General features: G+C 37.4%; 2 protein-coding genes across 5 annotated transcripts in view; one reads left to right on the top strand and one right to left on the bottom strand.

Moving 5' to 3' along the window:
• acsl5 (acyl-CoA synthetase long chain family member 5) overlaps positions 1–18,749 on the top strand; it is a 94,536-nt gene extending 75,787 nt beyond the window's left edge. Inside the window, exons 17-21 of the mRNA XM_051922175.1 lie at positions 6,693–6,809; positions 11,718–11,861; positions 13,754–13,855; positions 13,940–14,011; positions 18,445–18,749. Of these exons, the coding sequence (XP_051778135.1) occupies positions 6,693–6,809; positions 11,718–11,861; positions 13,754–13,855; positions 13,940–14,011; positions 18,445–18,582 (573 nt within the window). The 3' untranslated portion in view covers positions 18,583–18,749. The remainder of the gene's footprint in view (positions 1–6,692; positions 6,810–11,717; positions 11,862–13,753; positions 13,856–13,939; positions 14,012–18,444) is intronic.
• Positions 18,740–27,347, bottom strand: part of zdhhc6 (zinc finger DHHC-type palmitoyltransferase 6) — a 129,369-nt gene continuing 120,761 nt past the window's right edge. For all 4 annotated transcript variants that reach the window (XM_051922183.1, XM_051922181.1, XM_051922184.1 and 1 more), the window contains exons 9-11: positions 26,036–26,181; positions 21,745–21,791; positions 18,740–19,477 (exon numbers count right to left, since the gene is read on the bottom strand). In XM_051922183.1, the coding sequence (XP_051778143.1) occupies positions 19,374–19,477; positions 21,745–21,791; positions 26,036–26,181 (297 nt within the window). In that variant the 3' untranslated portion in view covers positions 18,740–19,373. The remainder of the gene's footprint in view (positions 19,478–21,744; positions 21,792–26,035; positions 26,182–27,347) is intronic.

Raw genomic sequence — 27,347 nt, 5'->3', positions numbered from 1 at the left:
CCGAGGATTAGCCGGGCAAATCAGGACATACACACAGTCAGCAAGTGATTAGTGCAAAGTGTTTAAGTGCTTTTTATTTACAGAAAAACAAAATGTCCAAAAGTCCAGTGCTCCTATATTTAATAATCCATTATAAAAACAGGTGCTAAAAAAGTAGAGGTTTAAATGTCCCAAACAGAACAATAAATAATCCATTAAAATGAGGTTAAAATCCCCAGGCAGAATCTGTCCCTTAAAAACAATCCCGAGCCACAGTGTATCCTTTCTAAGGGCTGACGTCTCCTCCAACAGACCCAGTCAACAATAACACGACCCGGGTCCCCATTGTCTGTCCCTGGGCATTCAGTGGGGTGTCATGTCAAGCTTTGCTCCGTCTCCTGTGTGCCGCCACCGCAAAGTGTTTAGACGGGCACCCACACGGAGCGATGGGCCGTCCCTACTCCCAGACTGCTCAGCAAGAGAGACTCCTTGTATCCAGCAGGGGGTGCTCTTTTTCCCCTGGGATGTGTTTCTTGATGCAGAACAGACTTGACCCATTACCATCCTTTTTGTAACCATGGTGGAAATAATTACAAGAGAGAGAAATATGGTACAAGAAGAGAGATGTGTATTTAACTTGCTTTAAAAGATAACATTCATTCCCAATAATACAATATATAATCAGGTATACATATATATTCAGGCCAGAGAGAAGCCAAGGGACATCACAGCCAAGTGGGAGAATGCTGACATGCTGGCATGAAAAGCTGTTCCTGACTTTGTTCTGGATCCTTGTCATTATAACCTCTCACATACTTAGGTTTCTTTCTCAAGGGTGGGAGTTGATTTGTTTTGAACCAAACCTTGTAAAACTTGACTTATTTGTATGGAATGTTATTTAAATTTAATAAGAAAACAATAAAAGAGAGTCCAGAATGTAAAGCAAAAATACAAATGCAGGTCAAATTCCATTAGAATTAAGTGCACAGGACTGAAAAAGCAAAACTTATAACCTAAATGTTTATAAAACGTATAACTTATAAGCTTATAATACCGTATATACTCACGTATAAGTCAGGTCTTAAAAAAAATTGATCATAAAATCAGACCCCGACTTATACGCCTGTTCAATAATGCAACACTTACATTTTTTTGTTTTTACATCTTCTTGCTTTCTCCAGTCTCGCACCAATTTCCCAGACACATCAAATTTTGTTGCAGCAGCGCGGTTGCCAGTTTCTTTCGCTATTTCAATGACTTTTAATTTAAAACCAGCTTCATATTTTCTTCTGATCGAACGCTCCATCGTAGATAAGGGATGCTCTTACAATAAAGGTATATGAGGGTGTGAGATACAAAAAACACAAATTAGTGCAAACGTTGCTTCAGAATATTTCAGGTATTACGTTGTGGTCACGTAGGCACGAGAGAGAGGGGGGGGGGTTAGGAGCACACGCTGATACGGCACATTGCCGCACCCACATACAAAAAAAAAAGGCAGTGTGCTCTGTGGTTGCACTCTCAGGTGGGAGTTAGCACGTCATGATCCCTTGTACCAATAGCGTGAGTTTTCCGCATTCAACTCATACAACCGACACTATAAAATACTGGAAATTATACTGTGAAATCTGCAGGTACTTGTTATCGTTGTAACAAAGACTTTGCACATAGGGTGGTCTTTCAGTACATACACCTGACAACGCTGACTGCAAAATATGAAACTCAACCTTTTTTTTTTTGCCAATATCAGTGGCAGCAAGTAGTGTTTTTTTTTTTTTAAAAAGTAAATAGCTATTTGGGGGGTTGGTGAGTCAGGGGTTCCCCTCGGTGTCTGGAGCATGCACCCTCTTAGTTACAAAAAATGGTCACCCTCAGTGTACATAAAATGTAATTTCCAGAGTGATCACCACTTGAGTTATATAAACGGCGCCGCACAGTGTCCAGAACTTGCACCCCTTAACATTCATAAATGGCACTCCATGTGACTGCCTATGTCATCTCAACATGTGGGCCACTGACAACAGCAACCCCAAACCCCTCTGATGAGTGTAAGTAATTCACCGAAGGGAACAGCACTCTAATGGTCATGCTTGATTCACTGTGGGAATATTACATGTTGACCACAGCTCCACCGGCTGCAACAATTGTGCTTGATTCACTGATCGAGTTTAGCTATGGACCTCCAGAGCTCTGCAAGTAGAGCTTCAGCTGAACTTGCTTGACTGCTATCCAACCCCCAGATCCACCCACAATGTCTACGGTCTGCTGCAGTACACTTCTTGAGCTCCGCTCCATTGCAAGAGTGTGACAAATGTCGAGTAAATCAAATGACATAAACCTCCAATCCAGCTGGCTCTTCAGTGTAGCTTCTGAATCACAATTTTTGGGCCAAGGCCTGAAGAAATGAATATGTTTTGATACTTTTTTGATGGAAAAAGACTTTGTTGTAATGAATTTTGCACATAAAACTGACTTTGCTGTAATGAGCTTTTTAACATTAGTTCTATGGGAAATTAGCCAGGACCAAAACAAAAAAAATTGTTAAAAGGAGTATTTCGTTAAAATTGAGTTTGTTCTAACAGAATTTAACCTGTATCATTAAACGCCTTGTAAATGTAAAAGTCTCAATGTGCCTTTCTGAATGTAGAAACAGAGAAAAAAACAGCAGCTAGTTAAACAAGATCAATTAGAGATAAAACCCTTCTGTATTATCTGAGATTAAGATGATTGTTTGGTGTGTGTTTCTGGTAAAAGATTTCATCTTCTGACTTTTTGGCTTTGATTTTTGGTGAGCCCTTGAGCCTTGATGAAAGATGAATGACTGACTTTATTTGCCAAATTAGGACCCAAATGAATATCATGCTGATTAAGTCGCTCTACTTAAGCATTTAGTATCATTTGCAGCTTTGTCTGCACTGCTTGTCATTTGTGGTCAGTGTTTGAAAGCAATTAGGGGAACTGGTGATTTAAAATGAAGAAAGGTAAAATAAAGTAAAGCATTTAAAACCATGGCAAAAATACACATTTCTGAATTTCTTCTCATGTTTAATGTACTTTACTGAATACACATTACGATTAGAAAAAAGGCCAGCTGATTAAACAAGATTAGTTTGAAGTAAAAGTGGCCCATTGATTTGTGAAACTAGTTGGAACAAAAATCGATAGCCACATGGGGTTCCCAGCAATGAACTTGAGAAGCTCTGCTGTATGGCGTGATGGTCAGGAGAGAAGGCAGGCCAAAGCAACACCTGCACACCAGCATTCATTCAGTCCACAAAACACAGCAGCTGTGCATAGTCTGCCATTGAGTCCAGTCATACAGGAAACGTGAAGAGAAGGCATTTGACAGGTCACCATGATCTAAGGGCAGCAGCATGGAGCCTGTCCCCTAATCTGCTTTCATTGATCCAGGCATTGAGGTTGCCACCATTTTTAGTAGCAGTATGGGTGTCAGATCTGAAATGATCACACAGATGGACCAGTGTGATATGATAGTCCCTACTCTAGTATGTTCACTTAGGTGTCAAGTCGGTTTGCTGAAATTTTTCCTGTTTTCAGGACACAATGGAGTGGCTTAATTCATATTGTCTGGCTGCAGCATGCCAGTGGGTCTTTCCCTGGCTTCTGTTGACATTCAAGCCTTTGGAATACGTGATGAAGAGAAAATTGACTAAGTGTAGCCTTTGTCTTACTGTGACCTAAGCTTTGAATGAAAGACTTTTTAAAAGCTATCTGAGCAGGCCTTGTTTTTCCTGGACCTCATTGGGTAGTGGATGAAAGGCTAACACCAGAGAACAAAATGCTAACTTAAATTAAAATTAAATTCAGAATAGACTCTTGACATCTTTAACAAAATCAATTGTTTATTTATTACATAGAGCAAAGCGCTACAACAAAATATTAGGAAACGTTTAAGTAAGAAAGAGGCTTGAAATCAGACTGGGGCCGCAGGTCACAACACCTTCACTCCTTCTTTATTGTCCAAACCCTCACTTATACTTAATTGACTAATTATTAAAGTTACAGTCAACTGGGAGAGGCTCGGAGCAGGATGCTTGAGCACTCTTGCATTATCAGTTGGTTACGTTGAGCATTTTAAGTCATTATATTGGGCAAGAACAGAACCAGAATTTAGACTGAAGTAGGCAAATGTTTAGCCAAAAAAAGGAAGCTTTCTAGACGGTGACAATACCCACATGGGTAGAATCGTGAAAAATCAGTTGACAGTTTGCCACTTGGTCAATATTTACAATCCTGTTTGTGAGTATAGGTGTGCAGACAGTATTTGGTGATAATAACAATTCTGTATCATGACATACTTACATTGTAAATTGTCCCATCTTTATTTTGCTGTTTATACTTTCATTTATCTAAATTTTGGAAGTTTCATTATAGGCAAAATTAGTTTCTGTCCTTTTCTTAAGTCCTTTTTATTTTTATTTGAATAACTGTTTTACGTCTGTTGTAAATTGCTATCTTGAGTCTCAGTTGCCTGGACGTGATGCCATGTTGCTAAGGAGTTCCTCCCAGAAGTTATGACATCATCGCCATGTCACTTTAAATACCAGCACTGCAGATCCATACTTTTCCCAGTTTGTCAATAAATCATAACAAATCTTTGTGTGTTAATATGCTTTTTGTTGGTTAGGATTTTCTAAGTAAAGATCTTTTCTACAGACTTTTTACAACTTCGATTTTTGGTGTCCCTTTAGATGAAAGTTTAGATGTGAGATAGGACGGATTCTCTGGTGTTGGAAATTGGCATTGGCCCTGGTTTACATTTCGTCTCATGGTCTTATAATTATATATATATATATATATATATATATATATATATATATATATATATATATATATATACAGTAATCCCTCCTCCATCGCGGGGGTTGCGTTCCAGAGCCGCCCGCGAAATAAGAAAATCCGCGAAGTAGAAACCATATGTTTATATGGTTATTTTTATATTGTCATGCTTGGGTCACAGATTTGCGCAGAAACACAGGAGGTTGTAGAGAGACAGGAACGTTATTCAAACAATGCAAACAAACATTTGTCTCTTTTTCAAAAGTTTAAACTGTGCTCCATGACAAGACAGAGATGACAGTTCTGTCTCACAATTAAAAGAATGCAAACATATCTTCCTCTTCAAAGGAAACAGAGAGGAAAGCAAACAAATCAATAGGGCTGTTTGGCTTTTAAGTATGGGAAGCACCGCCGGTACAAAGCTGTTGAAGGCGGCAGCTCACACCCCCTCCGTCAGGAGCAGAGAAAGAGAGAGAGAGAGAGAGAGAGAGAGAGAGAGACAGAGAAAAACAAACAGTGAAAAATCAATACATGCCCTTTGAGCTTTTAAGTATGCGAAGCACCGTGCAGCATGTCGCTTCAGGAAGCAGCTGCACACAGAAGGTAGCAACGTGAAGATAATCTTTCAGCATTTTTAGACGAGCGTCCGTATCGTCTAGGTGTGCGAACAGCCCCCCTGCTCACACCCCCTACGTCAGGATCAGAGAAAGTCAGTGCAAGAGAGAGAGAGAGAAAGTAAGTTGGGTAGCTTCTCAGCCATCTGCCAATAGCGTCCCTTGTATGAAATCAACTGGGCAAACCAACTGAGGAAGCATGTACCAGAAATTAAAAGACCCATTGTCCTCAGAAATCCGCGAACCAGCAAAAAATCTGCGATATATATTTAAATATGCTTACATATAAAATCCGCGATAGAGTGAAGCCGCGAAAGGCAAAGCGCGATATAGCGAGGGATCACTGTATATATATATATATATATATATATATATATATATATATATATATATATATATATATAATTATTATTATATATTGTGATATTTGCCCGGACACTACCAGTCGGAAACCACATCTTTATCCAAATCTTGATTTTTTATTTTACTTTTCCCACAACACAACACAGTCCTGCACAACTCACAGTGCCTCTAGCCCCAGTCACCCTTCTCTCTCCTCATCCCTGGGCCACCTGTTCTCTCTCTCCTGGAGCTTCGTCCTGCTCCTGCTCCCGACTCCAGCTCAGTGATTGGAGGGAGGTGGCCCCTCTTATCCTCACCCGGATGAGCTCCAGGTGCTCTACCTGACGTCACGTCCTGGTGTGGCGGAAGCGTCAGGAGAGCACCCGGAAGCACTCCGGGTGACCCTGGAAGGATCGTCCTCCATGGGTGTGGCGGAAGTAAATAAGTCCCGGGCTCCATGAGGCTCGGAGCACCCCCTGGTGGTGGATACGGGCCTCCACGGACTTGAGCCTCCCTGCTCCCCTTCCGTGGCCCTCTTCTGCTCCAGGGCGGTTGCCCCCTCGTGGCCCAGAGGACAAATATGCCACCTCTCGGTCCCTCCAGGCATCCCAGCCAAGTCTGACCCCTAGCCATGTACAACAATATATATATATATATATATATATATATATATATATATATATATATATATATATATAATAATTAGTCTTTTGTACTGTGCTGATCATCTATTGTGACTTTGAACTTCACTCTAGGTCTTCATCAAAATAATATGAATGGTGATGCATTTCTTGTGTGTGTCAGGCTGTTTAGTTATATTGACCCCAGTAATCAGAGACAACAACAAATATTTGAAAGTCTGTATCATTATGTGAATTTTTTGTAATGTATCTTGTGTTGGTCCTGTCTTTGAGACATGCTATGCTAAGCGTAAACCTATGTTTCTCTTTTTGAAAGGTCTGCATTAAAGGCAAAAACGTGTTCATTGGCTATCTGAAAGATGAAGAGAAAACCTCAGAAGCTCTGGATGAGGATGGTTGGCTGCATACAGGAGACATCGGGAAGTGGCTACCTGTGAGTTCTGCTTCTTAGACTAATCAAAGCTTTCACATTAATTTACTTTCTAGTTTTGTTGAATTGGTATTATATTATTTAAATGAAGTGTTGTTCACAGGGTGATTGGATAGAAATACAATTTCAAACAGACATCAAAAGAATTGGTTAGGATTAAGGCTCACCTCAACATTTAGAATGACCAGTATTTACAGAAAGAGTTTCTTTAAAATTTTAAACTTTCTTCTGTCTTCAGGATTTTGCCCACCTCTAATCTATCATGTAGAAGTGTACTTAACCCTTAACTTCTCGTGTTGGTGTATTTTGTACACCAATCTCAGTTATTTTTGTCCAACGTCCTTTTACTTGAACCTACCGGCAGCATACGCTATCTATCCTCAGCTTGATTCACTACAAGTACAGTGTCACGATGGTTACCCTCCAGTGTATCCTAAGCCGGTTTTATGAGTGGATGGTCAGTCGCAAGTTTCATATGGTGCATTTGGTACACCACGCGGGTACTTACATGTGTATGACATTCACGAGATGTTCTTCTTGCAATGACTTTGTCTGCAAAGAACATTCAACAACTCAAGTGAAACGTGATACATGTGCCAGTCCTGAAGTGGATGAACGTGTGACCGGTGACGAACACTGGAGAAGTGGATCAGGTTTATTTTCAGATAGTCCTAGACTGTGTTATACTAGTCAGTAATGTGGTATTGAATTACATTAAAGACATGTACAGTTTAAAACTATTGCAATATTTTATATTACAACCTCACAGTGTGCATATAAATAGTCATTCTAACACTGGTGCAAAAAGTACTTATGAGATGAGAAATGGTGCAAGTAGTTAAGGGTTAATGTGCCTACAACTAAAATATTTAAAAGGTTTTTCAGTTACGTACACAAAGTTAAATATTTAATATAACTAGAGTAGGGAGGAGATCTGGACCTTGAAGGCACTACTTGTAAGAAATACTTGGCAATCCTAGTTGATTCAACACTGTTAGATGGTTTAGACTGTTAAATACCAGTTAAAGAAGAATTACAAATGTTTAAAGTGTTGTAAAAGAAGACAAATAGATGTGAGAAGAGTTAGGGTCTAAGACAGAACAACCCTGTTTATCACATAGCTGTGAAGGGGCACAAGCTCACGGTCAACTGTAACCTTTGCTCTTACGGTGGTCACAGAGTCCTGCTTCTGTCTGGTCAAGAATCTGACACCCTTTCACAGTATTGGAGTTGTGTGTGCCAATGCAGGTAAGCAGAGCTTCTCCTTCAGGATGGATGACGTCCACAATGTAAAATAAACAGACAGATGTGATTTCCTCAGCTACATCTACATAGCAATTTCCCGCCGTCTCTTTAAACTGGTTGCTGCAAACCCAGCTGAACAGACACATTCCAGATGTTGTTCAACACAATTGAGAGGCCATGTCTACAATACTGTGTAGAATTTTAGTGTACACTTTACAAGAAGGATACAACTGCACTACAGCAGAGCTACTGGACTAATACAAGAACTATGGGACCAAACAAAGAGGAAATACTGAAGAACTTGCATCTTTTCAGTTTGAAGTAATACTCCACCCAAAAAATCCTATATGTTACCCATTGTGGCTTGTAATGATGCCAGAGGAAAAAATTTGAATCTCTCTTTTTATGGAGAACTGAAATGACAAACTATCTGATAGGATGGGTGTTGACAGAGACCAAAGCTGTACCCCGGCAAACAATATAAAAACATCCATAACAAATCTCAGGTTACTCATGTCACATAATCCACAAGTCAAGTAAATCAGTTGTGTCCTCACAACGGACAAAACCCATGCATTATTTGCTCAAATAGTGTTAAATAAATATGTCCAGAAGATCAGAGCAGTGCATAAGAAACACATTTGAGCTTTTGACTTGACAAAAAGACTCCAGCAACTTTCTTTGGGATTAAAAAGTTTCTGTATATCTGTCTATCAATCAGTCAACGAGAAGCAGAAGCGGGTCTTCAGTTCTCAAGCTCTTTCCTGTGTGAATGCATTTCCTCTGCATATACTGCACTGATTTTCAAACAGTATTTATTTAGCAACATTTTAGTAAAAAAATATATGTGTTTTACCCATTGTGAGCATATGACTGGATGACTTGACGTGGATTATGTGACTCAAGTACCATAAGATTTTCTTAGAGATGTTTTTATATTGTCTGCTATGGACCAGCATTGGTCTACAATGAATGAGATTCAAAATCGGGACTCCAGATGATTTTAGATAATGGTCACTGCACCACCACCATGGTGCTCAACAGATCTAATATTAGTCAGAATATTTCATTAAAGTTATGCAAAGGAACCTGCAGTGATTTCCAGGTATCAGTAAAATGTATGCATAGCGTAGACCAAAGTGTTACATTACATCAAATGGAAGATGAGTGAATGAGGCTGTTCTTGAGTTTTACAATTAGACCTTGATACCTAAAGCTGTAACAGAAATACTGTCTCCAATTACATAGTGGCTTATTCTGAAGAGCCAAGCTTGTGCATTACTGCCTAAAACTACTGTAAATGCTTCACCACAATCGTATATTGGGCTTTTATCGTACCTTACTATCCAACCACATGAATCAGAAGATACCACCTGCAGGTCACCGACTTGATCAAAGAGATTTCATTTGGGCAGTGTTTCCCTTTGGAACTTATTACCTAGGAAATAAAAATGTGTTATTAATTTACAGGTGCAATGAACCAACAAACAAATACAAGACTTGACTTGTATTAACAAGGAAAGCTTGTCATAGCCTGTAAATTATCTTTAATAATTTATTTTAACAACAAAGGCTGTGACAGGAAAAGGCCCAAAAGCAAGGACTTGAGATCACCTTTGCTTTATGTAAATGAGAACATTCATTACCTTATAAAACTGAAAAATGTTCACTCTTTGTTTATCATATAATCTTCATTGTATAAACCAAGGTGAATATAACGTACAGTCAGGCTACAGCAGCTTTACATAGCAAGAAGATTACAATTCAGTATCAGAGGAACAGCATTAAAATTAGAAAATGTACAAAAAGCAAATGTAATATTGAATAAGGAAAACACACAAGATTTCCTTCATGACAAGAAAACAGATGAGAAATCGTCATTTAAAATTTCAGTCATTCATACAACCTGTTGTAGATGCCTCAGAGGATGAGTGGGCATCCCGCCCAGGATGGACGCAAATTCCTTACCCAGCCAGGATGCCATAATGGAAGGATGGAATAAGTGGGGGCAGTACCGGGCCAGGACGCCTTATGATTCCCATCCTGTTTGGTATTCCCAAAGATGTCAGGAACCAGCAGGGGAGCAATTCATCCCCCATCATTCTAGGTGGCAGTGTCCCTCATGTAGGGTCCCAGTCTGGATACCCGCAGGGCTGCATGGGAGTTGAAATCTGGAAGTGCAGCCCTGTAGGGTTCCTGGGGGGACAATAGAGGGCTCTGCCGGAGGAGGATCTCCCTGGCTTTCTTGTAACCCAGTAGGGCTTCCAACTGGCCACTTAACATCACTGGAAGTACTCCAGGGTTCGCCTTAGAAGGAGCCCACTCCCATAGGGAGTCAGAGTCGGGAGGAAGTGGGCAACACTCATCCAGAGGATGGAAGGGAGAAAGATTCATTGGTTTACTGTATTTATAATTGCATTTGTGGCGTGTTATTTGAAGGAGAGTTGGAGCGGCGCTTCAGAAAAGCAATAAAAATCCTTTATTTTATTCTATCAATGTGTGGTGCTTTACTGTGTCTGTGGTTTGGGGCTCTCTGGCACCCTCTTGTGGTTACACTGGAAAATGCATTTTAGTGTAAATAGTGTGGAAGGGTACTCTACAATTTTATTACTACCACCTATTTTTCAAATTAATTCTAAAATTAATGATATGTCGTTGCCTACTGTACATGCAAAATTAAATATGTTGTATTTTATTATAAAAAGAACCTAACTGTATAAGCAAAAGTGTATTGAGTTGCAGACTTATAAAAATGAGCAGTAGGATAACAGGAAGAGCTATAATGGCAGAGCAGATTTAGGCCTACTCCTAAATGGTGGGAGGCAAGCATACTGAAAATAAGTATTAATATAAGTGTGTGTATATATATATATATATATATATATATATATATATATATATATATATACATATATATATATATATATATATATATACATATATATATATATATATATATATATATATTATATATATATATATATATATATATATATATATATATATATATATATATATATATATATATATATATATATTTTGCATAGTTTACTGTCAAATAATGCAAAGAGTATGCGACATGTGTTTCACCCTCATTTGGGCTCATCAGGCGTACACACTCTACTGCTCCCATCTCGGGGATCGAACCTCGGACGTCAGTGTCAGGGATGAAGCCCCTTTATGCTGCGCCACGGCGTGTGGTTCGTTTAAACGCGTGTCGCATACTCTTTGCATTATTTGACAGTAAACTATGCAACATTCCATGATCTGCTTCTCGCAACTGAAGAGGGCACCATGGCGGATGTTTGCCGAGGGCAGACCAACCACAGGCATTACCTGGTAGGTAACCACCCATACAATTCAGGTTTGGACTGCAATGCAATGAATATATATTCATATATATACATATACAGTATATAAAAGTTTATAAGTATACATTTTTGCCTTAGGTATTACTGCTTCAAACTCTTGGAATACTCTTTAAAGTATACTTGCAAGTACAATATAAAGTAATCCACACCCTGTAGACATGAATTTCAAGTCTGTGGTAACACATTAAAGAAACATGGAACATGCACTTTAAGATGACAACAGAATTCAGCGAGGTGGTAACATAAACTACTCATTTAATGTGACTCCTGGCTTATTCTGTTTCTTTTCTGTCAGAGCGGAACACTCAAAATCATTGACAGGAAAAAGAATATCTTCAAGCTAGCGCAAGGAGAGTACATTGCCCCAGAAAAAATTGAAAATGTCTACATAAGGAGTGGTCCTGTTGCTCAGGTCTTTGTACATGGGGAAAGTTTGCAGGTAAACTTTTTAGTGTAATATGTAGTTTTATATTTAGGAATTTATCTTGTTCACCATGTTCATGCTCAACCTTCCCTCCAAGGTCCCTCCATTGTACCAAGAGAATACATGAAGGACGCCTACACAAGCCATGATACAGTATTTACCCTCTTGTATTTTTGATACAGTATTATACTTGCACCTATTAAAAAAAAGCATATTTTCTGATTAATTCCATTAATGGTACATTGCCTATGTTTTTTACAGCATAATACAAAATGAAGTCCATTTAAAAATGGCTGCTATGTTTTTATTAAATAAAGGTTATTTTTACTCATCAAAATATAAAACGAGAAGGCATTTTTTAGGGATAAATAATAAGCAATAATTACCAAAATAAATAATTTGTCACCATAAACGTTCTTGATAACAAAAGCCGCTCGGTACTTATTTTGCTACTACTTTTTATTTTAGGCTTAAAAAGACTAAGCACTTCAGAAAATAAAAAAAAACAAAATAATTTTTAAAATGCAGAATTAGTCTCTGTAAACATTTCTTCATAACTAAATTACTTACACTAGTGGTTAGCCTTTGCATTTCCACGAAATGCAACTGTGTCTTCTCTCTAAAAGTCAGTAGTAGGGTGTTGTAATGTGTTAGCCATAATGGATGCAATGGGAAGTCAAGCAAAATGATGCCTTTTATTGGCTAACCATACAGATTATAATATGCAAGCGTCCTACAGTATACAATCTATAGATGAAGCACACTTTAAATCGGCTCTTTGGAAAGACTAACTGTCACTGTAGCCTCTATGTAACATGTCTTGAATATTAATGGAGTGAGCCACATTAAAAAGATCCCAGAGCCAGATTTGGCCCCTGGACCCTAAGTCCAACATCCCTACTGCAGCTTGATTTTAAGTGGTTGAAGAATTTTGCTGCTATTTTATAATTACTTTCAGTCATCTTGTGGCTCCCATGGAAGTTTACTGCGGCTCCCTAGTGCGCTGTGATTGCCTTTGAGAACCACTGTTTTAAAGAGGAAATGCTTCAAATTTGAAATAGCCATTGTAATGTAAGACAATTTTTCTATTTGAATTTGGTGAATTACTTTGTAAATCTGTTAACATTTACTGGTAACAGAATAACGGAGTCACTTTTTTGCTTTGTGCTCTCCTCCACCATAACCTATCGTCAATGGATAGGAGTGAACGCTTTAGATTAGCCAAAAATTTTGATTTCTGGTTTTCAACGGATCTCGACGTTTTAGGGTCCCCTGATACCGAAAACATCAATATCTCGATGATGGGTGTTTGTCTGTCACAGTTTGTTGAGAACTGTCTGGAGCTAAAAATGGCTGGATGGAAAAATACCAAACTGGAAACTTTAGCCTGTTATGAGATGTTGATGTGCTGATTAATTTTTGAGCTAAATTGTGCAAGAGAAAAAGGGTACGCTATAGGAACCGTCAAATACCGTAACTCTGCAATTAATTAGGAATTCTTCACGTAAATTGCTATCGTAATGACCTAATTTTTTGATCAGAAAGATCGGTATCAGAGAGGTAAATAAATACAGAAATGTTATAGAATAGTTTGGGTAACTTGGTTCCTAGGGCACAAAGCCTATTGACGCTCATGTTTGAATTTTTTTTTTGCAGACTATGACATACAGCTTAATGTTAAAACTTAGTTTTCAGCACTTTTAAATTATTTCCATTTACTGCACTTTCATAAATAGCATATACTGTAATAACATTTCTCAAACTAAATGTAATTTTAATTGACCTGTAAATTCTGCATTTATTTTCCAGATTATGTATCGATTCAGGTGACAATGAAGTTACACTGCTACTTCCTACTTATGGCAAATCTCATCCCAGCATTCAAAACCTGTGTTTTTCTGTTACAGTCCTGCCTGATAGGCATTGTGGTACCTGATCCAGAAACGCTCCCTGATTTTGCAGCCAAACTAGGAATTCAAGGAAGTTTCGAAGAGCTCTGCAAGAATGCAGTAAGTTTATCTTTGACAAAACGTTATTCTTTTTCCAAAGTGTACTGAAAAAATAAAATAAAAAAACTATTATTTGTTTCTTAGGAAATTAAGAAAGCAATACTTGAAGATATGCTCAAGCTGGGGAAAGCAGCAGGTTTAAAAACATTTGAACAAGTAAGGAATAAAAGTTAAAACCCTATAGATTTGTGATAAAACCTGAATAGAAATTTCAAAACCAACCAGTAGCTTCCTTTAATGTGTCTCATTCTCAAATCACCTTAAACCAATTCAGGATCAAAGTGAGGCTGACGCACACCTCAGAAGCTCTGGGTGCCATGCATGTAAAAGGCCCCAGCCAAGGATCCAGTCCATCGCAGGGCCCACTCACTCACACACAAAGACTTTGGTAATTGGACAATGTCCAGGTGCAGAAATCAGTACTGGAACACTGGATCACATGTTTTTAAATCTACACCTTCTACATTGTTGCAGTTGCTGTTATGCTCATGATTGACAATTGCAGTCTGGTCCATAAGTATTTGGACAGTGATACAATTTTCATAATTTTGGCTCTGTGTGCCACCACAATGGATTTCAAATAAAGCAATCATGTAACTAAAGTGTAGACTTGGCAGTTTTAATGTAAGGCATTTAACAAAAACATTGTATGCGCCATTAAGAAAAGACAGCCATTTTTAAATATGGTCCCCCATTTTCAGGGGCTCAACAGAACTTGGAAAAATTAATATTAATCATGAATATAATCAAAATAATAATTTTCAATATTTGGTTGAAAATCCTTTACGATCATTGACTGCCTGAAGTCTGGAACTCATGGCCATCTCTAAGTGCTGCTGGGTTTTGCCTTCAGTAAGTGAAATGCATGTCTAATTGGGTTGAGGTCAGTTGATTGACTTTGAAGAATATTCCACTACTTTGCGTTGACAGGTACTTGGTTTACTGTCATGCTTTGGCTCATTGTCCATCTGTACTGTGAAATGTCTTCCTATCTGTTTTGCAGCATTTGTCTGAATCTGAGCAGATAGTATAGCGCTGTAAAAAATCCTCCTGCTACTTCTGCCAGCTGTCATATCATCAATAAACTAGTGACTGACTTCCATTCACAGCTTTGCATGATCATGCCATAACACTGTCTCCACCATGTTTCACAGATGATATGGTATTCATCAAATCATGAGCCATTCCTTCTCTTCTCCATATTACTTTGACCAAAGAAAACTGTTCCCAAACTGGACTGTTTTTTTTAAATACTTTCTGGCAAAGTCTAAGGTGTTCTTCCTATGCTTGAAGATTACCAGTGGTTTGCATCTTGTGGTAAACGCTCTGTCTTTACTATCATGAAGTCTTCTCGATTGTAGGCTTTGGCAGTGATAGGCCTACAACCTGGAGAGTGTTCTGGGTTTGGCTACATGTCGTGAATTGTTTTTTCTTCACCAAGAAAAGAATTCTGCGATCATCTAGCATAGTTGTCTTCCATGATTGTCCAGGCCTTCTTTGTTACTGAGTTAATCAGTGCATTCCTTCTTTTTAAGAATATAACAAATGGTTGATGTGACCACTCCTGGGGCCTCATGTATAAATGGTGCGAATGCACAAAAATGTTGTGTAGTCCCTTTAACATGCTCAAATCACAATGTATAAAACCTAAACTTGCCGTAAGGCCACACACATTTTCACGGTAGTTCAAACACTGGCGTACACAAGTTCTCTGCTCGTTTTTGCAAACTGGCGGCACTCAGCGTCAAAGCAGTGCTTTTGTTCCAGTGTGGTTTCCCTTTCTTTTTTAGATCCACATCCCTGACGTGGCTTTATCATATACACTGAAATTAACCGCATATTGTTTATTAGTTTAAGGCATCTGATTGTAATTAACCTGTAACAATATAATGGTCCACGGAATGGCCAAACTATTCCAAATACCATAGCTTCTTTAGCGTTGTTACTCTCACTGCACCTTCTTCTTCTTCTGTCAGCTGCTCCCGTTATGTGTTGCCACAGCGGATCATCTTTTTCCATATTACTCTCACTGCACCACTCGGAGTATTTATATCATTGTATCTGAGTGTGGAATCACAGCTCTACAGCAGTTGATCAGAAAGAGAATTATCAGTATACAGCATCAAGCACACGCTGCCTCAGCCATTCGCTATTTGAACTGATCTCATGCGACAAACACTTCAGAGCCTTTCCTGTACGGACCTCGCGGTTCAGAAACAGTTTCATCCCAAGAACTGTAAACACACTCAATCAGTCCATCAAGTGCTCCTTGTAGAACTCTTTGAACTTATTAGTACAATTACCTCACTGTAAACTTGCAATACAGTTATAATATTGCACAACCTGTACCACTTTATAAAGCGCGTATTTACATATGACGATATTTTAATAAGAAATGCAGCAAAATATGTTTATTACGTTATTTAAATGATGTTAACATTTTATCTGTATAATCTATATTGTTAATAATAATAACATGTGAGGACACGGTGTTGCAGCGCTAGCTAGTTCAGGGATTGTTCCTGCCTCGCGCTGTATGCTTGCTGGGGCTGGCACGACACTGAAAGGATAGATGGATAGAATAATTAAACATGTACTATGAAGATATTTTAATGTTCCTTAAAAGTTTTGAAGAATTGGCGTTCTTAGCTTACAGATGGCTTAACGTCTATTACAGAGCTGATTGTGTGGAGATTGGGTATTTGGAGAAAGAAAAGGAAGGACAGGAATTGGGGGTTAGTACATTTGAAAGAGACAGTACTGCTGCAATAAATTATTTCATCGAAGGTCCCGCACAGCGCAGCAAGCATCTTGTGTGAGGCAGAAACAATATTTGGACAGGGCGCCAGCTCGTCACTTTCACTGCGCCACTGTGTTCCCATGCTTAATAACATGTTTTAACTCCTATCATCATGAAAATGATAAAGTATACATCTCAGTATTTTAATTATTCAGAGAGCTGTAATATCACGAATGTAATGGATTCTATGTCCTGTTGGAGGAAGAGAAAGCCGGTTTAAGAAGCACATAGTGATTCACATACATGGAGCACATAGAAGAACACATAGAAAACAAAGCATTTAACGTGCTGCTTTAGTTACGATGGTATTTAAGAAACTAGTAAATTAAACGATTTTAAGATGAAATTTATGACGTTCTACTTCAATGACAAAATAAAATACTTGATTAAAGTGAAAATTTTGAGATTAAAATTGACATTGAGCTTTTTTCTCACTGTGTCCCTATTTTTTTTTTCTTTTCTCTGTACCCTAAGCTTTCATATGACACTCAGATGGTGGGCTACGACTCGCCTTTTCACGGCGACTTTGATATCTGACAACTTCTTTTTTATTTCATGCACTGTGCAACTTTGTGAACTTGAGCTTTCGAGTTTTTCTGACACTCTATGTCACTCGATCAACTTCCTTTTGTTGATTATTCCACTGTTTAAACCAACAAATAGTACATTTTTCCTTGCCTCCACTTGGTATTCACCGAAATTCTTCTATTTTCCCCCGTGCTTTTGCCATTACCTTTTCACAGAATGCTGAGCTTAAGGGCTATTTATATTGATTTGCATATTCAAAGAGGCATAATTCTGGGAGGAGTTTGGGGAGTGGCAGCAGGTGCATGTACGTGCGTTACTTTTCATGCTGACCGGGATTTATGGAGTAGAAGAACGTGGAAGTTGGTGAATGCACAGATTTATGCATCTGGATTTTTTGTGCGTACGCACGTTAATGAAATAATGAGGGAACTGCTGCCACCTGGCTATGGAACAGCTTGTCAGTCAATTGTCCAAATACCTTTGAGCCCCTGAAAATGGGGGGAACCATGTATAAAAATGGCTGCTATTCCTAAATGCTGAAAGCCTACACTCCAATCGTAATTATTTCTTCATTTCAAATCCATCGTGGCAATGTATAGAGCCAAAATTATGAAAATTGTGTCACTGTCCAAATACTTCTGGACCTAATTGTACATTCAAAGGCCACTTTATTAGGCACACCATGCTAGTACTGGGTTGGACCCCCTTTTGCCTTCAAAACTGCTGTGATTCTTGGCATAGATTCAAAAAGATGTTGGAAACATTCCTCTGGGATTTTGGTCTATATTGACATGAGAGTATCATGCAGTTGCTGCAGATTTGTCGGCTGTACATCCATGATGCAATTCTTCCATTCCACCACATTCCAAAGGTTCTCTATTAAACTGAGATCTGGTGACTGTGGACATTTGAGTACAGTGAACTCATTGTCATGTTCAAGAAACTAGTTTGAGATGATTTGAGTTTTCTGACATGATGTGTTATCCTGCTAGATGTAGCCAGCCATCAGAAGATGGTACACTGTGGCATAAAGAGGTGGATCTGGTCAGCAACAACACTCAAGTACGCTGTAGCAAATATCCCACACACCATTACACCACTACCACCAGCCTGAAACGTTGAGAGAAGGCAGGATAGATCCATGTTTTCATGAGGCTGACACCAAATTCTGACCATACCAACCAAGATAATCCTTCTTATAAAAAAAAATCTTGTGGTTTATAAATGTTGATTAATCAATGTACAATTCTTTACTTTCAAGGTTAAGGACTTGTATATTCATCCAGAGCAATTCACCATTGAAAATGGACTTTTGACACCAACTCTAAAAGCGAAGAGAGCAGAGCTGTCCAAATTCTTCAAACTTCAAATTGACAGCCTTTATGCAGGTCTTCACTGAAATCCTCAAAATCCACCCATCTTCAAAAGTTGTATACTCTACTGTGGAAAAGTTTGAAGTTTCTTCATGTTTTCAGTACACTGTGAATTGTTTTAAGATGAACTATATAAACTTTTTGTACCAATTACTATATAAATCATAAATAAAAAAAAGACAATTGTCTGTCACGTGCCATATAATTTATTTTTGATTCATAAGGCTTAAGATAAAGAGCTACAAAATGTAAGAATGCATTCACATAGTACAAAGGGTACACTTAAAGTTAAGAAAGAACACTGTGACTTTTACAGTAGTTTTTACCCCAAATTAAGGAACACTATAAAGTCAAAATTGTTTTATTATGGTATCATTCGATAATTATTGGTCCAAAAAGGTTTAAGAATTTTCACCCCACCCAACCCTTTTCTTTTCAAACACGATATTACACATTACTTTTTACAAGGTGCAATTCTTTACTAGTGTAGGCCAGTGTAAGGTGGTTACAGACTGAATCATAGTTACAAAATTATTTGTGAAATCCTGCACATCTGAACAAGAATATTCAAACTCCTTATAGAATTCTACAGCAGAAAGAGGAAATGTAAAAGTCACAGGGTGCCCTTTGACTTTAACTGCATGATAAGTCACTGCTTTACAAAAAGCAGGAAATTGCATAATTTAAAAAAATCAAAGAGGAAAGAAACTTAAATATGGAATTATTATATTTAAAATAACACTTGCATGTTTCCTTGCAAAATGTGCCCTGATGTTTAAAAAAACAAAACAAAAACAAAAAATTTGAGACTGCTTTTCTATCTGTCCTTTTTTTCTTCATTTGCTAGCAAATCACTGGCTTTGTCATAAAGGCATTTTTCAACACATCTTCTTGGGAACCATCCTCTAATACGAACCCCAGCTGAAAAAAACAAAATATAAACTTGTTAAGATTCTATTTGTAAGTTTATGAAAGAGAACACCGAGAACTGATATATAGCAGCATGTTTTGTTATTTTTGGATGTAAAGAAGTGTTTCCCAACCTCGGTCCTGAGGCCTACTGTGGCTGCAGATTTTTGCTTCAACCAGCTTCTGTTTTTAATCGGACTCCTGGGCTAATTAAGTGATGTGTTATTTCCCAAGTTCTGTGTTTTGGGAACAATATAGAAATTAGAAAACTAAGTTTGGTAAAAAAAAACCAATATATTTTTATTTATATATATATATATATATACACCTATACACACATTTTATGGGAATAATGTATTTTTTTCTTTTTAACAATATTTTCATCTTAATTTTCATTCTACTTTTCTAGGTGTTCTAATTGTTTAATTATTCCATTATTTACTGATTAGTGGGTCTGATGCTAAAGTAGTTGCCGCCTTTGATTATTCCGTGTTGTTTGCCAGCGTGTCTGCTCTGTTCATTTTTAATTGTCATTACTAGATACAGCGAAGGGGAAAAACTGCACAGAGAAAGGGAAAAATATAATGAAATCAACAAAAGAGAGTTAATATTTAAATCTATAGCAAAAGCAGAAATATTTCTAAATGTCTTGTAAATGTAAAAATCATGCTGCTTTGCTTTTCTGAATGTGGAATAAAAGAAAAATAATACCAGCTAATTAAATGAGATCAGTGCTATCACGTGTTATCACTGATTAGGAATCTGGTTGGAACAAAAACCTGCAGCCACAGTGGGCCCCCACGACCGAGGTTGGGAAAACCTGATGTAAAGCCTTTAGCATATAAAGGAGGACTGACACAACTGAAATATGAACTGCAAATGAGAATCATGTTACTAAGATGTACGTTGGCCTCTCATCTCAAAAGCAGTGAAATGCAGAGGTTTTTTTTAAGTTATAAAATACAAAATAAACTATCACCACTACTGGGTACAACTCAAGAGAGCAAAATTAAAGAAAACAAGATTCTTGTATAAATAGAATTCAAGGGAAAATAAAGGTGAAATAAGACGGTACGGCACGAAATAAAAAGTAAAAATACTCTCAATAATAAAGGCTAACAGAAGACTTAGAGTACTTAAGTTAAGCTCTTAGGTAGTTCAGCCACCGCTGACCTAATTACACAGACAACAATTAGACATTCTATGAATATATTTATTATCAAATAATAACAAAGTGACCTAACTTAACAGTTAAAAGCATATTCTCTCTCACCTGAGAAGGACCGTTTTACCCAAGCTGAATACAATATGCCCTTAGACAAGAAAAAACTAGGACACACTACACTCAAAGATTATATTTCTTATTTTATACACAATTAGCATCAATTTAATTCAACTGGACTGACCACTAATTAAAATACAACCACAGAAGGTAAAAAAAATAGATGCAAAATGTCATCAGGATATGTCCGAGTCACAAACGGAACAATGCAGTGCTAAAAATTAATAAACATAACACATGTGGATTATTCTTTATGAATACAACTTCCCAAACATGAAAACACATCATTTTACATTTAGGAGAAGTTTAGCATTTTGAAATGTTATTTTTTCACAGTTGTCGCATACATTTGTTTACCTTGAAAACGTGCTCTTTTAAGTGAAGCATTATTTATAAACAATAAAAAAAAAAGCCTTACACAAACTGTTTCAATGTCATAAATTTATCTCATGAATGTGGAAGGAATGTTTTCAGAAATCAGAACCTTTGTCTTTTCAAAGGAGATATATTTTGTATGTTTTGCCTTTGTAATCTTCTGGGGAGACTTCCAAGGCAAATGAATATATAACTTGATTTTGAAAAAAATAACCAATTTCAAATACCAAACATATCCTTTAAAAAATACTTTGTATGCATTCATCTGCTTTACAAAGTGTGATATTTTTCATCTTCATCACAATGAGATAACCATAGTATTATATAAAAGAAGGGGAAAAGATGGCATTCACTTACAGTATGTTGCCATTCTCTAATAGAGTACTCTCTGATGTAATATTAAGTTGTCACAAATTCCTCATTACATCTAATGCTACATCAGCATGCATTCTTTAGTAAAAGCGTCGCAAATTCAACCAGCCTTAACCACACTTACAGCAAAGTACAGGAGGCTAGTTCATAGATGAGCCATTAGAACTAACTGGCTCAAGTTAAGAATTTATAAACAAATGTAGATTTTTTTTTTTAATTAATAAAGATGAACATAAATTTAAATAAATACCTTTAATTTGCTCTTCATCTAACACTTTATCACCATACATCCATCTCCTGTTTTGTAAAGTAGAAAAGAAAAAATGTATTCAAATATTAGTCAGTCAGTCAGTCATTGTCCAACCCGCTATATCCAAACACAGGGTCACGGGGGTCCGCTGGAGCCAATCCCAGCCAGCACAGGGCACAAGGCAGGAACAAATCATCGGGCAGGCCAACCCACCGCAGGACACACACACACCAATCACACACTAGGGTCAATTTAGGATCGCCAATGCACCTAACCTGCATGTCTTTGGACTGTGAGAGGAAACCCACGCAGACACGGGGAGAATATGCAAACTCCACACAGGGAGGACCCGGGAAGTGAACCCAAGTCTCCTTACTGTGAGGCGGCAGCAGCACTACCACCTTGCCACCCTATTCAAATATTAATGCAAATAAATACTTCATATAAATGGAAATACTGTACAATCAGACGTAAATTTTCTTCTGCATTCTCATTAACTGCATGGTCATAAGAAGTTACGTTTATTGTAGAAAAACAAGCAAGAATACACATAGGCTACAAATGAAACAGATGTATTCCTACCAGGCCAGCCTACTGAATAGCATTTAACTGAATGTTAAAATACACTTGGCCACTCAGGTCATGAATATGTTTTGCATAAAGCTTCCCAGCTTATAATAAAACCCTATTTCATTTGCTATTACGCCTATCTGACCTGTTACTGTGGCTCAAACAATCAGCCTGCAAATTCAAACTACTGAACCATCTATTTTTTAAACTGTTTATCAAGTTTAGGAAATGTTGGAAGCCGGTAATCTGGTAGCATGAGCTGCAAGATAGGAACCAACTCCAGACCATCACAGGGCACACATGCGTGAATACTCATAAACTCTTAGTCATATGGGATCAGTTTAACTTGGTAACTAACCTGACCTATACGATTTTTATTTTTATTTTATTTTCAGTAGCCAGCTCACTATCAGTAATAGTGGAATCCACACAGCCAATTTCAGTATTCAAAACTAATACTATCATATGAAAGATTTAAATTGTGTCTGTAAGTATTTCAAACACATTTGTGACTGCCAAACAATATTTTAAGCAGAGGTTTAATGCTTTTGATTACTCCTTAAAAATTGTACTATAAAACATCAACTTTGTTATTTACAAAACACCAAGATTATGTTTCCATGGGTTACGCTCTTTACTGACGGATTTCATCCATACAATTGACCGTTCATTTTCTTTCATCCAATGCGCATGATCAGAGGAATGGAGCCTGTCACCAGGCAATTTTCACCTCAATAGGCTCAACATTAAAGAACAGTTTTCCTGTAAACTGGATCCAATTATAACATGAAAATGCAACATCACTGTTGCCAACACCAAAAGAAAAGCAATGTGCTGAGTCCAAGTAATTAATTTGTTTCAGTGTTTTCTGAGAGTAATAGGACATCATACTTTTGATTTTTCCTCCAAACTGTAAACCCAAGATAACGTATAAAAAAATAGATCTTTTAAAAACAGAACAGTCACATCATAGGGAAGGATAACTGACAATGACATAAATTACAATAAATGATACAAATTCTAGCTAATTTGTTATTGATAGAACAGTTCTAGCAAATAATTACCCTGACTGGTGGTGACTGTGCCTCAGAGCTAGGTTTATGCTATTAGTCACTTTCTACTAATTTATATTAAATTACTTGAGCTTACATACAGTACATACAATGAAACTTGAAACAGAAAAGAGCATAATATTGAAGAGAAAAACATTCTGAATAAAAATAACCAAACAGGCAAACATCAGGAGAAAAACATACACACACACACGCACACAGTTGACAACACAGTTACTCAAATTAATAAATCATACATTAAATAGTTCAAGTATGGGCAGGCTGGGCACAAGACAGGAAGATGTGAGGCAGATGTCAGACCAACACGTTTACTTGCATTTACTGTACATGTGGCAGCAACAAAAATATAACCACTGGCAAGCCCAAAAGCATCTACTTGCAGCACAAGCACATCCCTGGCATGAGTTTGTACCACACTAGGAGAGTACTGTCACTCCTGTGAACATCCTCCGTAATCCACAGAAATATCCAGTAATATTGATGCACTCAGGCAATCACAGGCATCCAGCTCTGACAGAAGATGTATATTCTATATCCACTGCTCAGCTCTGACTGACACCACATATGTGGGCAACAGGATTCTGGAGTGAATTATTCATTTCTCAGCTTCCAGCATGGCATACTTTGGAAAGAGATTCTAGCATTTCATTTTCTTTGTGTGCTCCACTGTTTATACCATTATCCACAAACTATCATTACACATAAAAAACTATTTTAAAACTCACTCAAAATATGTTATTACTGACATTGCTGACAATTACACCTACATCTGTAGCTCTGCCTAAGGCCAAGGAAAGCAAAAGAAAGAGGTGCCAGTGCTGCACTATTTAAAAGGACAAAAAAAAACAAAAAAAAACTGTACAACTTGCCACAAATGCAAAAACAAAGCAAAGAAAAATATTTTTCAAAAACATAATCCTTTACCTAATGTTGTCCAGTTGAAATATTAGTGTTCATGTTCAATTTAAATGTGTTACTGTGAGCAAAATAAAGTTTTGCTTTAGAAAATAAACTGCAACTTTATGCTTTTAACATAGGTATATATCACAACACCACATATTCCATTAAGAAAGATAATGTAAAATTACAACTGACACATGCAGTGTATTTCTGTAAAGTATGTCCAATACTAGTCTACTATAGTTAGGTAGAAAACATATATTTACCGCATGTCTTCACTGAAATTATAATAGGTCATTTTCAAAATTAAAAGATATTAACAGTATCAATAAATAATAAGGTAGAAATAAGGTATGCCTGACACTTCATGACAATTACTGTTATATACGGGCTTTGTAATGTTAGAAACTACTGGGTCAAATCTGCAAAGAAAAACACGTTCTGTTGTGTAGAATAATATGAAGAACTCAAAATTTCAACGCCTACCAAGTAATACACTCAAGGAAAGTATGACATGATATTTTCTTCATTAAAGAAGAACTTAAGTTCACAATCACTTATAAAAATTGGAAAGCCTCTCTTTATGTAACACATGTGCTACAAACAGAATAACAGAAAATAAATGTGTACAAATCTTTCTAAAATCTACCCAGGGATGGATTCCACCAGCAAGAAGTACTGCTGGGGTCCACTCTCACTTGGCCAAATGTTTTGGCTTGGTAGCCAATTCAGGCTCTATTTACTATACTAGCAGTGCCATAAGGTATTCTGATACACTCTCACTCTTTTAATGGTCTCTCTGGAATGTTTTTGGAGAGTACACCCTTCTGAAAGATTACTCTCAGGCAACCAACTTTGCTGCACTTGTGCCTCATAGCATGACTTCTTTATTATCATACTTTGTAAGACTGCTAACAAACACAAATGGAAAATGGTGTTGGGTGAAATATGCTAAAAACAGCGACTATTATTTACTGACTGTAGGAAACGTTTTAAGACTGTGTTAGGTTTGCAGCATATTCAACTGCCATGAGATACTTTGTACGGATAGCACACCAGAAATTTGGTGGACATGGATTTATTGTACATATTTTAATGATGTTGTCACTTTATTATATAGTTAAGCTAAACAAAAACAGTAACTATCAGAGCTAAAGATCTTAGTTGTGAAACTAACCGTGCTATGGCACGGTGTTGTATATTTCAGTCGGGGCCACATCTGCAAAGAAATATAATTTGACAGTGTATTTAACTGAACCGCAGAATTCTCATTCTCACTTGTTGAAAGTTATTTAATTCACTTACTCTTTTCATCTCGCTTGTGTATTTCTTTGATTTCTGACTATTTTCATCAAACTGTTGTTTCTGTAAAAATAACTGGCTAAGATGAAAGATGAAAAAAAGGCAGTGCTTTTAGGGTTTTGCTGTTTGAGAACTTTGTAATTTACTAGTGTTGTTCAGCAGGTTGACGAATGAAATGCCAAGTCAAGCAACTACAGGCAGACATATGACATTTTAATTGCTTGTTTTCCCTTAGTAAGATGGCAAAATAGAAATACACATGGTGAGCAAATCATCGTTAATAAAACTGGCAATCAGCCAGTCCCTTATTAACTGTGAAACTCTGCACATTACAACTAAAGAATCCATAATGGAAAAAATGTTAATTACTAGTACATTGTTAAACAATATAATCAAAGACATTCACAGCTAGGATATTAAAAAAAAAATCTATTTTAAAAACTTACTTTAGACCCCTCGTAGCAAATATTGTCTCTCCTTTGCGTAATTTGATTCTAGGTTCTTCAGTGCAGGGTGTTGTAAAGAATGTTTTCAAGCCTTTATTTAATGGACAGTAGGCACCATTGTAGTCTTCTATTACTCTGTACTGGATCTGCAGCAGAAAAAAACATAAAAATACAAATAAAATTAAAAAAAATTTGATTACTGCTTTACCAGGAGCAGAGGCTGAACAGGATGGCCAGATTAAAGTTTGCAAAAAAGAATTTAAAAGACCCTACAGAATTCTGGAAAAAGGTCTTGTGGACAGACGAGACAAAGATGAACCTGTATCAGAGTGATAGCAGGAGCAAAGTGTGGAGATGAACAGGAACTGCCCAAGATCAAAAGCATACCTCCTTTTCTGTTAAACATAGCAGAGGGCATGTTATGGTTTGGGCATGCATGGCTGCCACAGCTACTGGCACGCTTCTCCTCATTCATGATGTACAGTGGTGCTTGAAAGTTTGTGAACCCTTTATAATTTCTGCATAAATATGACCTAAAACATCATCAGATTTTCACTTAAGTCCTAAAAGTAGATAAAGAGAAACCAGTTAAACAAATGAGACAAAAATATTATACTTGGTCATTTATTTATTAAGGAAAATGATCGAATATTACATATTTGTGAGTGGCAAAAGTATGTGAACCTCTCGGATTAGCAGTTAGTTTGAAGGTGAAATTCGAGTCCGGTGTTTTCAATCAATGGGATGACAATCAGGTGTGAGTGGGCACCCTGTGTTATTTAAAGAACAGGGATCTATCAAAGTCTGCTCTTCACAACACATGTTTGTGGAAGTGTATCATGGCACGAACAAAGGAGATTTCTGAGGACCTCAGAAAAAGAGTTGTTGATGCTCATCAGGCTGGAAAAGGTTACAAAACCATTTCTAAAGAGTTTGGACTCCACCAATCCACAGTCTGACAGATTGTGTACAAATGGAGGAAATTCAAGACCATTGTTACCCCCCAGGAGTGGTCGACCAACAAAGATCACTCCAAGAGCAAGGTGTGCATGGCAGGGTTGCAAGGAGAAAGCCACTGCTCTCCAAAAAAAACATTGCTGCTCGTCTGCAGAAAGATTGGAAGAATGTTTTGTGGACGGATGAGACTAAAATAGAACTTTTTGGTTTAAATGAAAAGATTTACGTTTGGAGAAAGGAAAACACTGCATTCCAGCATAAGAACGTTATCCCATCTGTGAAACATGGTGGTGGTAGTATCATGGTTTGGGCCTGCTTTGCTGCATCTGGGCCAGGACGGCTTGCCTTCATTGAT

The sequence above is a fragment of the Erpetoichthys calabaricus genome, chromosome 2, assembly GCF_900747795.2.
Source record: "Erpetoichthys calabaricus chromosome 2, fErpCal1.3, whole genome shotgun sequence".
NCBI lineage: Eukaryota > Metazoa > Chordata > Cladistia > Polypteriformes > Polypteridae > Erpetoichthys > Erpetoichthys calabaricus.
The sequence above is the reverse complement of the archived record's forward strand: the minus strand, read 5'-3'. Positions and strand labels throughout refer to the sequence as shown.